This window comes from Euprymna scolopes, chromosome 43 (assembly GCF_053919585.1).
Source record: "Euprymna scolopes isolate OS-2025 chromosome 43, ASM5391958v1, whole genome shotgun sequence".
Lineage (NCBI taxonomy): Eukaryota > Metazoa > Mollusca > Cephalopoda > Sepiida > Sepiolidae > Euprymna > Euprymna scolopes.
In genome coordinates this window covers 31,081,562-31,098,608 of record NC_136524.1, presented here as the reverse complement: position 1 = coordinate 31,098,608, position 17,047 = coordinate 31,081,562, and the positions used below count along the sequence as shown (strand labels likewise).

Genomic DNA, 17,047 nt, shown 5'->3' with positions numbered 1-17,047 from the left:
AAATTAATTATATACATGAAAGGAGTTTCATTATTTGAAAATTGAAAAAATAAAACAGTTTAGAGACAAGTAAAAATGCAGATTTTTTTTTTTTTAATTTTTTTTTATTTTAGCAAATAAATTTATTTAATTAAATTGAAATTTTCGACCCATATAAGAGTCTTTATCAAGAAAATACAGACAATAAACATGTTGTCACCTAGCTGTAGTTTAAGAGAAAACTATGGCAAAGTGACAACATGCCATGTAAAATAATATTTTCTGTATTTTCCTGATGAAGACTTTTATATGGATCAAAAACTGGAATTTAAATAAATTTATTTATTTAAAAAAAAAAAAAAATATGCATTTTGACTGGTCTTTAGACCATTATATTTTTGAAAACTAATTCTAATTTAGATTTTAAAAAAATAATTGAAAATCAAAAGTCAAACTATTTTTCTTTTCTTCTTTTTTTTTTTAGATAAAATTGTTGGAGAGTCACATGACCCTTATAAAGGAATACTAACCGTTTTGCTGTTGTTTTTTATATCATGAGGAGAAAGTGAAGCAAAATCACTGAAAAGATAGAAGAAAAATCTTAATCAACTTCAAATGTGATAACTAAAAAGAAAAGTGTTCGGACATCTTAGATTTCAGTCAGAAAGTCATAAAGAACAAATGAAAATTTTGTGTTCCCTAAATCATCTTGTCCTAATCATCTAATGTCACTTTTATCTTGTTAAGTTATGTCTCTCCACTTCTCATGGTTCAGCAAGTCGACAGTCACTAAATTCACTTTGTGAGGTCTTATCCAATCATTTGCCTCCAAGTTTTCCTTGGCTGGCCAAACTTCTTGCAATTCAAAACGTACATGCTTCTGCAGTAATTTATCCAGGAACATAGACGTTCCACATAACTGTACCATTGTGATTGATTCATCTATTCCTTTCAGGGCATTGTCATCTATGGGTAGGTAAGAGATTGAAGTGTGAACAAATGAGCATAATAAAGAAGTCTGAATCTGCTAGGATATTCAGGAAACCATTTTGTAGTACCGATTCTGGTTTTGGGGAGTATAATGTCTTTTGCTTTTTAATATTCAGGCGAATTGCATCTCGATGTAAAAATTCCATGCCAAACTGTTTTTCAAATTGCACTCTCTACGATATTGTTCAATCCCTTGTTTCAAAGATTTCCTTGGACGGCTAACTTTTCTACAATTTAAGGCGTCTCTGTTTCTGCAACAATTTGTCCAAGACAATGAATACTGTACATAACTGATTCATCCTCTATGCTGGGCAAGTGTAGTGCTTTCAGCAAATCCTCCAACCTGATTTGTTGGATTTTGTCAGATTTTACATTGCAGATCAATCTGATTGTGAACTTGTCATTGCGCTACATACAGTCTAGTAAGAACGGGCCAGGTAAAAACCCAGCATTCACTGCCATATAACATGACACTCCTGAAAAAACTGTCATACAATTTAGATCAGATGTTGAGAAGTACAACTCACAATGCTATCACAGTGTATAAAATTTTGTCGATGCTGCTTTCACCCTTGTGGTTATATTTAGTCTACATCCACCATCCGCACATATCTCCTAGAAAACAGAAAAGAATCTACCTCTAGAACATTGTCATCTAGTGTCATCTCTTTGTAAGAAAGACCATCAATACGGCTTGCTTATCCCAGGCATCACCTACACTTCAAAGTTGAAGTTCAGGGCTAACTTACCCTGCAGGTCATTACACTTTTTATGGATTCACAGTACACACATTGTATCAAATTGCATTGAATGTTGTTCTAGCAGACAGAACAAGGACGCAGAACAAAATCCCTTAGGAATTGTAGACCAGAGCCATATACAGAATCACTTTGGTTTTCAGCAACTTCACCTTTAAACGTTAACCTCCAGGCCATTTGTTCAGCTTATCCTTTTGCTGTTCTCAGAACTCAGCAATACGGGTAAATATTTGATAATTTTGTTTTAGGACCCATCAACCATTTCCAAATTATTTAATCCCGAATCCAGTCATGTTGAAAAAATGTTTTATATGTTTCAAGTTCTTAACATCTTCAAATACTTAAAGGTGAATGTATATTTTTTTTTAAATTAAAACTATCTGCAAACAATAGATTCTACAGCGTAAACCCAATTCATAGAATTGTAAAAAAAAAAAAAAAAAAAAAAGTCACAATCCGTTTTGCAATCCAATCATATTTGGTAGAAATAAACTTTGGTTAATTTCTGACTTGTCCACCAAGTTCTAGTCATGCATGTCCAACAGTCTTTCTTTCATCACTATTCAATAATAATAAAATTCATAATTCTTTCTGCAATCCAACCAGATTTGGTAGAAATAAACTTTGGTTAATCCCTGACTTGTCCACCAAGTTTCATTTGTGTATGTCCAACAGTCTTTCTTTTACCACCAGTCAACGATAAGTACACTTGAATATGACTTGTAATGTAAGACATCCAGAAGTGTGGATATACGATTTCAAAGATGATATTCAATGAATGCTCCAATTTCTCGTAAAATTTAAATTAGCAGTTTTGCATATATACTGATCCAAGTGACTTCCCGTTTCAAAACTTATTGGAATTAAACAGCTTATTTAATTCGATGATGCAGCTATAATTATTTGGACATCATCTACAGGATTTGCGTTTATTATGTCGTTTAATTATATGTTAAACAAATTGACATTTTTTTTATTATGTTTATTATATCTAAAAACTTTCATTTTTTTTAATTATGTTAAGTAAATATTCATTAATTTTTATTCAATTTATTACATAAATTTTTTTTTTCAATTTCAGAGTTAATATAAAAAAAAAAAAAAAAAAAACGCTGTTAACAGTAATCCTCAGGTCACATTAACAAAAAAATGGTTAAACTGCATATTCACTGATTCCGAGCGACTTTCTGTTTTGAAAGTTGTCTGTGCTAAGCAGCTTACATTAATTGGAAAACTGACGAAAATGTAGGTCAACAGCAAAAAAATTGGAAACTGATTAATTTCATTGAAATATGTTCACAGAAATTTTTTTTTTTTTAGATAAATATGTTTAAAATAAATGTTTATTTATAGAAATAATTAATACGAAAATTAAAAAATATATATATATATATATATATACACTATCAGGAATTTTTTTGACAACACTAAATGAAACATAATTTTTTCAGTATCTACTTTCTTTTTATAACATTCATTTTATTTAATTTATTACAAGTGAAAAATTCAAGTATTTTTTTTTTTTAACTATATCTATTCATTCATTTTCTTTTCCAATTATTTATTTTAATTTATTATATTAAAAAATATTTCTTACTTTCAGTGTTAATTATTTCTGTAAATATTTTTTCTAAAATAAACAGTGGTTAAAGAAACTAGCACGGAGACCCAATATTGCCCGGGATCGAATGATGATCAATGAATGTTTCACACTCCCATATTTTTATTGCCATCAAAATCAGTGAAACCGACCATTTTTCAATCAAGTGATTTATTCCACTATACATTATATACATTGCACTGTAGAGAACCTTCTGTTGATTTTATATAATTATTTTATTATATAATGGCTTGAATTAAAGTTTAAAATGCAAATGTCAAGTATCATGGTTCGATTGTGCTCTAAATAAAAATAAAAATTTTTTTGCATGCCTGAGCTTTCTGCTGGTGCTGAGATTATGGCTTGAATTTAAGTTTAAAACGAAAAAGTCAAGTATCATGGTTCAATTGTGCTTTACACAAAAACATTTATTTTAACCGAATCCCTGTCATATCAAAGAAACTACTGTTGATCTAGTATTCTGGGCCTTTCTGCTTGTGTAGTAATAAAACTTCTCAAATGCATTTGTGATGTTAGGCTGTGTAAGGTGTTAACTTTTGTCAAAATCACTTGTTCCTTCTTTCATCAGATTTTTTGGATTATCGATACTTATCAAAGACATTCCTGATACAAAACCTATCTATGAACACTGCCAGACACATTAAGTGAAATTCATAAAAATTAGCTCTGTCATTTCTGAGTCCATAGGGAATGAAATCGCATACACAATGAACAAAATCCCTTTTATATAATAGTAGATGAATGGAAGATAAACAGATTTTTCTGTAAATAAACATATTCCAATAAAAACAAGACAAGCATGCGAGGTCCCTCTTCACAAATGAAAAATTTACTTTCACCATGACTAATGTCTGTACAAAATTTCAAAAAAATCCATTATGGCTATTGAGAAAAGTATGAACAAATGGACGGATGAACAATTTGGGGACAATTTTAACCCTACAATGCCCCTTAGAGGGTAAGCAGAGTCATCCCGGAAAATCCGTTCTGGCAAAAATTTACTTTTACCATAACTAATATTTGTGCAAAATTAAAAAAAAAGAAAATCCAAAGCGTGGTTACTGAGAAAAGTGCGAACAAACAAACGGGAGTGAATTACTGTCCGATCCCTCGTTTGTCAAGGAACCAATAATTTGTTTTCGGATATTCTTGCATGTTGACCTACATTTTCAGTGTTTACTTTCGACATGTTCCAAAATTGGAGCTCGCTTAGATCGGTATATAAGCAGGATTGCCAGAAAGAAAATTTTAATAACAAGGGTACATCACTTACCAAGACCAAAAGCCACTAGAGGATTAATGAGATTTTCGGTTTAATGAAGGAATAGTATTATGAAAGGATTGAGAACTATGATTAATTCACAGGACTACAGAAGAGATATTTTAACCTTGGAAGCAACCTTGTTATAGTCCATAGGAAAACATTCATGTAGTAATGTGTTCCACAGCTGAAGACTTCTTGGAAAGAAATTGTCCATGAAGTTCCATTTAATTTTACGTATAGAAAGCAGCATTCTTTGATTGCAAGTTCTTGCTGAGAAGGTTTTACGCGGAGAACAGGAGCTTGAAGCTCAGTCGAGCATTTCCCATAAAAATACCAATAAAGTAGGAAAAAACTAGGAAGGTCTCTCCTGTGAGAAAAAGGCTGTAAGGAAAGAAGAAATCATATCCAATTAGATTGCAAAGTCGATTTTGTATTCTATCAAGCCAAGAAAAAATGCACTGAGCGGCACCTCCCAGATGTGGCAGCAATACTCCGTCTTGGTACATATCTGACTCTTATACAGTTAGAGGATTGCCTACATTAACTTAAAAATCAATTAATTTTTATTTTACGTCTGTATATTATTTGAGATACTTAATGTCGAATGCATTCATTTGCATAAAAATGTTTATTCTTCAACTTGTTAATATCTTTAAATATTCATTCATGGTGTTTGTTTTAGCTAGTTATTATTCATGGTCATGCTTGTGGCATTCACCATGGGTCGGTTGGGCCGGCTATTTTCAACAAGTTCACCACGTCCTGAACAATAGCTGACCATGCACAGCAATGCAAGACTGCTTCCATTATGAGTGCAAGCCATTCACTGTTCCAGTGAAAGACTCCGTAAAGGTGAGAGCCCAGAATTAGTTCAGCATCCTGTTCCTAGTTATTCCTTATAACCAAAAATTGATTCTATTTAATCGATAGATGGGACTCTGACTTTTACTACCACTCCAGATGAGAATGGACGACCCAGGAATTATGGTAAAAACAGGGTGACTGCATACGTTCCCCCCATCCTTCCTAAATATACCAAACTGGGGCATCAATGTTATTGGATGTAGTTTAATGTTATAGCTAAGAAAGAAGATTCATTTTAAGAATTGTCAAATAATACTTACATTAAATCGGGCCTAAAATGATGAATAATAGCACAGAATGCCATTCCACTCCTCCAAGACGTTGTCAGATTTGTAACCCTTACACCTCTGTAACCCTTTGTCATTTCTTTGCACCATTCAAGCAAATCTAGTGCAGAATTTCCTTGATCATTGGGGGTCATCTCCTTCTGGAAAGAAAACAAATTTAAATAGAATCAATACATATTATATTATGTTAACAGACTGGTTCTTTAGTTAGTAGCAGTAGGTCAGTTGAGTTAGCAGGGTCAGTCAACAAAAACATGGGAGAATGCGGTTTGAGAGGAAGGGGGAAGAATAAAGCCCTGCCAGAGATATGTTGGCTTGGAAGAAAAATTTTAAAAGCCACACAACATACACTAATATAAATACATACATACATACATATATATATATATATATATATATATATATATATATATGACAAAGTCTCTATTCCAAATTACAAGATGTTGTCCATCTTACCGTTTATTTCTTTTAGCATGTTAAAATGTTCAATTCTTGACAGTACCTGTTTCGTAGCGTAGAATCATTCATGTAATTACTATGTCAATTTTTGTATTTATTTCGCATTTAACTCATCAATTTTAAAAGAAAATAAAGAAATATGGACATGACTACAAAATCCGGAAATTGTAATTTATTAGTATATGCTCTGTAGTTACATCGAGCTTCATGAATAAAAAGGATAAGTATAAATAAGTGAAATATAATTGAAAAAGCATATTTTTCACACACACACACACACACACACATTATATAAATATATATATATAACCGGAATCAGAAAATTTTTGTGTCTCTTTTCCAATGGCAAAAGCGATTCTTTTAATTAACTTTTTTATTTGATTTTCTTTAAAGAAAAATCTTCTATTAATGATGGTAATAATAAAATGACTATTTATTAATTTTAAACTATTAGTAAAACTAAAATCAATAGACCATCCTTCACAAAGGTATTCTTACACGCGAGAAAATATCTGCACATTCAACGTATTTTTACCATAATCTTGAGAAATAACAACTTAATATTTAAAGATTTATAAAGAATCAGAATCGGTAAATGTATCAGAATCGGGGGAAAAATATTGGAATCATCCTACTACTAAAATAAAATATATATATATATATATATATATATATATATATATATATATAGAGAGAGAGAGAGAGAGTCTTGCAATAAAGATGAAACATTGATGAACACATAACTTGGTCTGTTCCTTTTTTATCTTGCCATCTCGTCAAAATGTATTTCCATTATTCTCATCATGTATATATATATATATATATATATATATATATATATATATATATATATATGTAGTAAGTTATAAAATATATATGGCAATTAAGCTACACAGAATATTTCACGTTTCATCCATGCTAGGATTCATCAGGCTTATGCGAGGATTTTGTGGTTGTCTTGCGTTTTTATATATATGCACCTTCTATTGTGTTTTTAGTTAGCTTTCTAGTTTGCACCGCACCAACTTAATTACCATATATTTTATAACTTACTACCTAGCTCTACGTACGTATTGAGCACTGTTGAAGTAAATATTAAAGTTTATGCATAAATTTATACTTTCGTATATTAATTTATGTGATTAAATTAAGTAATCATATATATATATATATATATGGAACTGATACCAACCGAACATGAAAATTCTTTCATTATTATTATTATTATTTATAAAATAAGTTTATTTGTGAATCCGCTAAATGTTTCCTATTAAATTTTTTAAATGATACAGAGAAATAATTATAATGTTTAGTTTTTTAAATTTTATTGATCAAAATCAAAAAAGAAAAAAATATACACCTCCATTTTAGTAAACTGGACTGGTGCATCAACCACTAGTCAACTTCTTTCTCCCTCTCTATCTATCAATCTCAGGTAGAATGCAAAAACAGAATCTCTAACCTGATAGGTCCCACACTGTCCATCAAACTCCAGCACCTGCCTCATCACCGCCTGTGTTTATTTTACAAATACAGTCATGGAAATATGCTCTGATGAATTTATAACCATTTCAACAAATTGTATCCCTTCACTGTAGAGGTTTTGCAGATGCCGGAATTTTTTTTACTCTAATAGCTTCCTTCATCAAACTGTTTGCTTTTGGAATTTCACTACCTTCTTCCTTTTTCCTCGACTATAACAAAATGCAGAAATGTGAACAAACATCTTGATGCCCCCTTATAAATATGGTCCCTCATTCACAGTCGCCCTTTATAACAATATGCTTTGTTTGAAACTAATTTAAAAAAAAAACAAAAAAAAAAACAAAAAAAAACATGGATTTCACTAGGAGTTTCAATATGGCTTGATAATGCTTTTTTATATTGAGCATTATTTTTGATTGTTAAAATGTCATACTTTTTTAAAAGGCATTGAGGCACTTCTACACTATCAGAACGAAATTTTGTAGTCGATAAATGGAGTTTTCAGATAAAAAAACAATGATTTCAACTGATTTTTTTATCAATTCTAATAAGTTACAATGTTAGCTTCCAAATTATTAAGTCAAAATTATTGCTGCCATCTTGTTTTTATAAAATAAATCGAAACGAAAAATTACCTCCCTTCTGAACTCTCCTGTGTCTTACATAAGCAAATACGATAGTTTTCTTCAAATTCTATTTTCTAGTTTCTTTAATAAATAATTTTCTACTTTATAGATTTTCACAATTTTTGGATATAATCATCTTAAAAATACGTAGATACCATGTGAAATTCAGTTTTACGATTTCCGAAATTTCATTATGATAGTGTAGAAGCGCCAGCATTGAATACATTTTTAGACACACAAAAGGAAGAAAGTTCTTTGAAGTGGTGATAGAAGACGAGCTCTTGCTGTAACTTTGCACAATTAATCCAAGCAGGTATTATCAATGGATAAATGATATCTATCAGTTTCTACAACAACGCCAAAAACGGCAGGTACTTGTCTGAGCTTCAATCTATGGTGCCACCCTCTCTGTAAAACATTCACAACAAGCACTTGTCTGGCTACAACCGCTATCAACATTTTCCCTTACTCTCTATATGTGCTTTAATCAAAATGCAAATTCCACGAACAAAGCTTTTTTCTAGAATCGCCCACATATGGAACTCTGTGCCACTGGCCTGCCTTCTAACTAACTACAAGACCATTTTTAAATTCAATGTAAACAAGTTGTTGAGTCATCCCCTTAAATAAACAAATTCTGCCTAATTTCCACCATTACCAATCATTACGGTGTTGTTTCACTGACCACCAAACACTCATTAACCATTATCCTTGAGTGGCCTTCAGGCCTTGATAAGTGGTGATTCCTTCATAAAAAAAAATAAATAATGGTATCACTATAAAAAGTGAGGGGGGCCCAACACTGAACTTTGAGCAAGCCGTTTAATATCTCATTTCAACAAAATCATGTGTATACATTTAAGTGTGTTAATTTTTAAAGTTTTCATATGGATGTGTCCTTAGCTCAGATGGTAGCAAAACTTAATGCTCAGATGGTAGAGAACTTAATGCTTTGGTTTCAATTCTTACTGACGGCACTCAAATCATAAATTTTTTATTTATTCAGTTTTTAAACTTTTGAAATCACTACTATATATTGGGTACAATATAATAATCAACAGAAAATTGGCTCTATGATAATACATACAAAATCTGCATAAGCATATCTTATGACTGGGCAATGCCAGGCAGTGTGCTGGTACACTTATACATATATCAGAAAATACAATATGTAGATCGTAATTCTTTCACTGAAAAACTTTTAATTTATTAAATACTAGCAGATGGGGTGCTCAGTCGTAAAATACGGTTAAAAAAGATTAAATAAATAGGACTTGGGTGCCATCAGCCAGAATCAAAACCAAAACTTTGTAAGCTAAAAAAAAAAAATAGGAAAAAACAAAAGGCAGTGTGTTGGATGTGAACTTGCAAAACTTAAGTTTGTAAACGAACTCTCTATTGATCAGACCACGATGACACAGATGTTATATTAAAAATTTAGCTTTTTAAAATGAAACAACGAATCGTGCATGCACGATTAACAAACAGCATTGAAACCAAGACTTTTAGCTGACTCCACCTTTCAAACAAAACATTTCTACTTGATATAATTTACAATTTTTTTCTAATTTTTTGATATTATGTGTCTTAGAGATCGTCTTTTCTAATGGTACCATGTTCATGCCGTTTCAATGCAGATAAAGTTTTTTGCGGACATACAAACACACACAAACGACTGAGATTTATATAATAGAAGAATGCTAAAAAATTTCATCCATAATTTCTTGGGAAACGGAAATGTTACTTTTCTTTTTTTTTTTTTTAATTGTAAAATCTACTGAAATAAACCAAAACTTGCTTTAAAATGTTAGTTGAATTGTTTTTTACCTGTAACACATCAGAAAGATCCAAAGATGTATTTTGTTTTTCCGAGCCATTCTTAGATGATTTTGTCATATTTTGACTGTAAAAAGAAAGAAAAGAATTGTTAAAAAATTAAAGAGTTTTAATTCATCATATAAAAACAAAAATGTTACATAACTAGACACCTCGAAGGCGTCTATACTAATTAAGAAATGTTCAGCTGAGCTAGCCACCATACTTTCCAAGTTCTACAATAAATTCCTTGCTGAATCTTGATTCCCTAATAGCTGGAAGATGGCTTCTGTGGTACCAGTGTACAAGATTTTGGTAAAAGAACAACCCCTCACAATTATCGCCCCATTAGTCTCCTCCCACTCTTCACTAAAATCTTTGAGACCTTAATTAATCAAGCACTAGTCCACCACCTCGCAAAAGCAAATCTTCTCTCTGACAAATAGTATGGATTCAAGCAATGTCATTCTACTGAAGATATCAGTCATCTCTGAACGCATTTACCATATACTGGATAAGGCAGGCAAAGCCAGGGCTGTAGCCCTTGATATATCCAAGGCTTTTGACATAATCTGGCATAAAAGACTGCTTATGAAAATTAAATCGTACGGTATAATTGGATGTATACTAAATATAATTAGATCCTTCTTAGACAATAGAAGCATACAGTTCATTGATGGACCCACATCCAAGCAGCTTAACATTAAATGCGGGAGTGCCTCAGGGGTCAATCCTTGGACCATTATTATTCCTGATATTCATAAACGACCTCCCTGATAATATTGTATCCGAGATCGGTATATTTGCTGGAGATAAAACACTCTATAATACGCATGAGGGAAGAACAGATGTACATAAATCTAAGACAGTGGCAGAATCGTTAAAAAATGACCTTCAGATTATAGTGGAATGGGGACGCAAATGGGTGGTAACATTTAATGTTAGTAAAACTAAGCTGCTCTCCTTTAACAATTACAAGACACCTCTCCCTCTATATCTATGACAAACAGCACCCTTCCTGAGAATTCTACCTTCAAACTCCTTGGCCTAACATTTGCGGGCAATATGAACTGGAACAAATACATAGAGGACATTGCAAAAGCTGCTGCAAAGAAGGTGGGTTCCCTCTATCAAGCTAGAAGACTACTCATGCCTCAGAGTATCCTGTACCTTTACAAGGCCACCATTCCCCCATACATGGAGTATTGATGGTACATCTACCACTAGTCTCTCCCTCTTAGATAAAGTCTAAAAAAAGAGTTGTCAATCCAATCAGTTCCAATTTATCAACTAAGATCCAGCCCCTGTTCCATCGCCACAATGTTGCATTACTCTGCCTGTTTTACAAATATTTTAATGGAATGTGTTCTGATGAACTTGTTTCACTTGTACCCCCTCGACATACATATCCCCGACAAACCCGCTTAGCAATAAGATCTCACCCACTTCACTGTTGATGTCCCTAAATGCCAGAAAGTTTTCTATTCTAATAGTTTCTTCATTCAAACAGCTAGACTTTGAAATTCCTTTCTTGCTGCCTGCTTCCCTGGCTGTACTGATATGCAGAAGTTTAAATGCAACATAAACAAATATCCTGTAAATCTTTCCTAGACATGACCCCAAATAGTAGCTCCTTACGTCCAAGTGGCGATATGCTTTGTAAGGGGTGAATATGAATAGTAAAAAATAAATTAAAAAAAAAAATAAGAATGAAAAAGGATTTTATTTAGATTTAAAGTCTAAAAAAATTTAAATAGAAAGTTTTAGTTGAATCTTTTGAAAGCATTATTACGTCAAGTTAAATTTGAAAATTTTAGAAAACAAAATAATGCAACATAATTTGTTTCTATTTACTTGCCTTCCCATGAGGGCAGAGTTAGACACTAGGTTAGTTTTTAATGTGGGAAAAATCCGGCTCCCCAAAAAGGGCCACTCTAGAGAGGAACAAAAATTTAAATTGTCTCAGTCATTAAGGATTTCTGTTCCACTGACCGAGGACAGAAAAGGTGAAGTGTAGCATCAGAACAGATACTACACTGTGATCTTGTCTCAAAGGCCAAAAATTTCAGTGGCATTTTCCTATATCTTTTTTATTTTTATTTACTTTTTTTATTTTTCCTCATTTTGTTAGGGCTATTAAGTCTGGTGATGGTGGCCCCTAGAAGAGAAAATATATATATATATATCCAATCTAGTTAATGGTTGCATCAAAATTAAATCTGATGTTCCTATTTACATACCTCTCCACGAGGGCAGAGTTAGACACAATGTCGATTTTTAATATGGGAAAAATCCAGCTCCCCAAAAAGAGGCACTTTAGATATGAACAAAAGTAAAAATTGTCTCAGTCATTAAGAATTTCTCCTCCACTGACCGAGGACAGAAAAGGTGAAGTGTAGCATCAGAACAGCTGCTACACTGTGATCTTGGCCCAAAGTTAGATCTGATGTTACTTGCATGGTGGGCATGAAAATTGAACAGGAGTTAGTCATATTTTTTTTAAAGCATTGTTTCATAAGAATAAATTTTTTAAATTTCTAGAAAACTAAGTAATGTTGTATAATTTTTTTTTTTATTAAATAAAAAATATTTATTTTTTTTTACTAAATAAAAAATATTTTTTTTATTAAATTAAAAAATAATTTTTTTTTTATTAAATAATTTTTTTTATTAAATAATTTTTTTTTTTTTTTGTGGCATCCACAATTAAAGTTGCTTTTAAAACTGAAGGATGGGGAGGTTACAACCAGAAGTACAATTCAATTACAAAAATATCGGCCAAAGCAAAAATACGTCAATGTAGAAAAAATATAAAAATAAAAGACTGACAGCAATCATGCATGCTATTATCATAAGCAAGCATTTTATTTTCAATTCCAACAACAGTAAATAAATCCAGGTAAATAATAACAAATAGTAATAAATCCATAAACAGTTTCTGGAAATAAATGTTGATAGGTATTGGGCTTGGGAATTTTTTTTTTTTTTTTTTGAGATAAGGAACGATGATGTGTATCATGTGCCTGTTTTACAGATGCTTTAGTGGAATGTGCTCTGATGAACTCGTTGCACTTGTGCCCCCTCGATGTACATGTCCTTGAAAAACATGCTTAGCAACAAAATCTCACCACTTCACTGTTGAGGTCCCTAAATACCAAAGCCTTATTCTCTAATAGTTTCTTCCCTCGAACAGCTAGACTTTGGAATTCCCTTCCTGCTACCTGCTTCCCCAACTGTACTGATATGCAGAAGTTTAAATGTAATGTAAACCAACATCTTGTTAATTTTTTCATAGGCATGGTCCTAAATATTAGTCCTTACATCCAAGTGGCGATATGCCTTATTAGGGGTGAATGCGAGTAAAAAAAAAAAAAAAAAATGTTTTTGATTATTTGAACAACTATTCTCATAAAAACGTTAGAAACTACACAAAAGTGAGACCTGTTGCTCACTAAAAGTAAGGTTAGGAAAACATCAAAAAGCCATATATGGAGATATTGAAAAGTTGGGTATGGCTGACCACATATGGAGGGAAAAGGGAAACCATCTACCCTTATGGGACGAAGTAAAAATTATAGACAGAGAACAACGGCGAAGAATAAAATGACTCCAAGAAGCACTAGATATGTTGGGCAACAATCACCTAGTAAGCAGATCTAGTATAAAATTTAATACAATATGAAAACTATCTATAATATAAATCTCAATCGTCAGTTTGTGTGAATGTATGTATGTTTGTATGTCTGCCCAAAACTTTCAACAGACAACTGTCATCTAAGCTTCAGCCTCTGTCCCACCGACGAAATGTTGCATCCTTCTGTCTGTTCTATAAGTATTTTAATGGTGAATGCTCTGAAGAACTGCAAGCATTGTGCCCCCACACCATAAATACCCTAGACAAACCCGACAAGCAGCTAAATCCCACCCCTGCACAGTAAAGATCGCTAGATGTAAGAGAGCTTTCTACTCCAGTAGTTTCTTCCCCAGAGACTTTGGAATTCCATTCTGGCTCCCTGCTTCCCCAACTGTACTGACATGCAGAAGTTCAAGTGTAACATGAACCAACATCTTACTGCCCAACTCCCTACATAGTACCCCAGTAGCTTATGTCCCTGATAGTAGCCCCCTACATCAAAGTGGCAATGTGCCTTGTTTGGGGTGAAAATGTAACAAAAAAAAAAAAAAAAAAAAACAAAGAAAAAGACGGATCTTGACGAGATCTGAAGATTTTGAAGCTCAACGTCTTGGATGACAAATATCGAAAAATTGGACAAAAACATTAATTCCCTCACCCTCAACCCGGCAGTTTTCTACAAGGAGAGGTCGGTTTTTGCATAGCCATTTTCGCAAGTCATCATAACATTCGGAACTTCCGTTTTTTTTCTCTTTCGCGTTATGTGTTCGAGCTTGCTTACCTGCCTACTACCACATTTTTTTAAAAACACCTGTACCTATTGTGGTTTTGATCCTCCACCCCCGCTACTACATCTTTTTTTTTTAGCTCCCCTCCCCTGGGGATCCTTACTACACCACCTACACACACCCGGGCAATGGTCACCTCCATCACCGTTGCTTTGACCCCCCCCCTCTCCGGGTTTCCTTACTACACGACCTCCACACACTATGACAATGCCGGGCACTCCTGCTAGTTAATTATTTATATATAACAAAGTTACAATAAAAACGCATATATTATATATAGGAATCTGAATTAAAAATTAGTGATTGCCAGCAGCCTCAAAATGCAAATTCGGATGGTTCAATGCTTGAGGGTACAGCTCAACAAAGTTTCTTGCTACGGTTATGGTCTTTGATGCGATTTCAAGTGAGAGCCACATCATGCCACCTCACATCTTCGGAGTAAGCTTGAAAGTCAACACCAAAGTGTACCTGGATGTGCTGAAGAGTGTGATGATCCTCTAGTGCAATCAAGTAGCCGCTAGCAGACCCTGCGTGTGGTAGCAGGACTTGACACCGGCCCACAAGTCCAAAGTGATCTAGCCTTGGCTTCACTGCCCATCCCTATTCCAACGACCTTAACCTACTGGACTACTTTGTTTGGCCATACATCGAGAACATCACCAATATAACCTTCCACAACATCAAAGCTAGACTGATCTCCCGGCGGAGTTTGCGGAAAAGGCATGCTCCAAGTTCCGTATCGAGGCAGTGATTGAGGTTGAAGGCCGAATAGATGTCAGCTGTACTACATAATCAAGTTACCTGAATCGATTTTTATTTTCAATAAAATCAATAAAATAAAGTTGTAAAATAAAGTTGTTTATTTTCAGGCGACAACTTTATCATTCTACCCTATAATAAGATTGTACATCTAAAAATTAAAAAAAAACAAGACTACATACTCCAGTTTTATATTACAAGAACCCATAATATTCAGATAGTAATACATTTCTAGTGACACATACATTGGTACAACATTCAAAGATGAATTGGAAATTTTCTCTTTTAAACATTTTCATATATGATTTACACTTACACGAAAAACTTTATGCAACGAAGTATGCAACAAAGTATGTGCATGTCAAGTGTACGAGTACATGGTTCACGCGAGTGTCAAGAGGCAGTAGATTTTACTCACTGAATCAGTTTAAAAATGTAGTTGGAAATCCACAAGAATACCAAAAAAAATAGGTGCTTCTGCAGAATTGGGACAAGATTTTTGGAAATCGTACAACTGAATTTCACATGAAAACAATGGTATCTGCGTATTCCTCATATTTTTAAAATGATTATATCCAAAAATTACGAAAATCGATAAGGTAGAAAATAAAAAATAGAATTTGATGAAAATGATTGTAAAACGCACAAGAGTTCAACAGAGAGGTAATTTTCCATTCGAATTAAACAAAGATGGTGGCAATTTTTCACCTGTTAAAGTTGTTTTGTTTACTAATTCAGTAATATTCGGGTAATTTCGACTGCATAATTTGGAAGCTACCATTGTAACTTATTAGAATTGACAAAAAAAATTAGTTGAAACCATCGTTTTTTTTTTTTTTATTATTTGAAAACTCCATTTATCAACTACAAAATTTTGCCTCAATAATGTAGAAGCACCAAAAAATAAAAACGGATTCTTTCTTTTTTTATCGATTCAAAAAATTTATTAGAACAAAAAACAAAAATAATACCAATTCAAAATGCAATAAAAATTTCCTTTTTAATCCCCATTATCACGTTCAATAATTTTTAATCCTCATTATCACGTTCAATAATATCATGGTGTGCAGGTGTTTCCTAATACTATTCTTATAATATATATTTAATAATATAAGTTTTTTGGCAAGTAAGATTTCTCTTGATTTACCTTTTAAAATATTCGCTTTCAATAGAGTAATAAAATTTTTTTTTAACAAACTGCCTAATCAATTTAATCATGTAGAATGAGTTAAATCAAACAGAATGAATCAATAAATAGTTAAAAAAAAACACACACACACACACACACACACACACACACACACACACACACACGATCAAGTAGATATCTCACTGCTGATGCAATTCTCTATCTATATAAGAGCCAGGTACGTCCAAGGATGGAGTACTGTTGCCACATCTGGGCAGGAGCTGCTAGAAAGGACTTGTTCTGCCTTGATAGAGTTCAAAATAGACTTTGTAGCCTCGTAGGAGATGTCCTTTTCTCTTCCCTGCAACCTCTATCTCACAGAAGAGATGTTGCGAGTTTGTCTCTGCTGTATCGTTATTTCCATGGAAAGTGTTCAACTGAGCTTCAGTCTATGGTTCCCCCTTGCCAAACTTTCACAAGAAACACTCGTCTAGCTGAAAACACTCTCAATAATTCCCCCCACTCGCTATCTGTGGCCAAACCTACATGTAGATTCCATAAACAAAGCTTCTTTCTTAGAACTGCACGC

The 17,047-nt window shown here is 32.9% G+C and overlaps 1 protein-coding gene across 7 annotated transcripts in view; it reads right to left on the bottom strand.

The window, feature by feature from the left end:
- LOC145268270 (EH domain-binding protein 1-like) overlaps positions 1–17,047 on the bottom strand; it is a 725,308-nt gene that overhangs the window by 534,077 nt on the left and 174,184 nt on the right. For all 7 annotated transcript variants that reach the window (XM_080123631.1, XM_080123633.1, XM_080123634.1 and 4 more), the window contains exons 8-10: positions 10,161–10,236; positions 5,737–5,903; positions 510–558 (exon numbers count right to left, since the gene is read on the bottom strand). In XM_080123631.1, the coding sequence (XP_079979757.1) occupies positions 510–558; positions 5,737–5,903; positions 10,161–10,236 (292 nt within the window). The remainder of the gene's footprint in view (positions 1–509; positions 559–5,736; positions 5,904–10,160; positions 10,237–17,047) is intronic.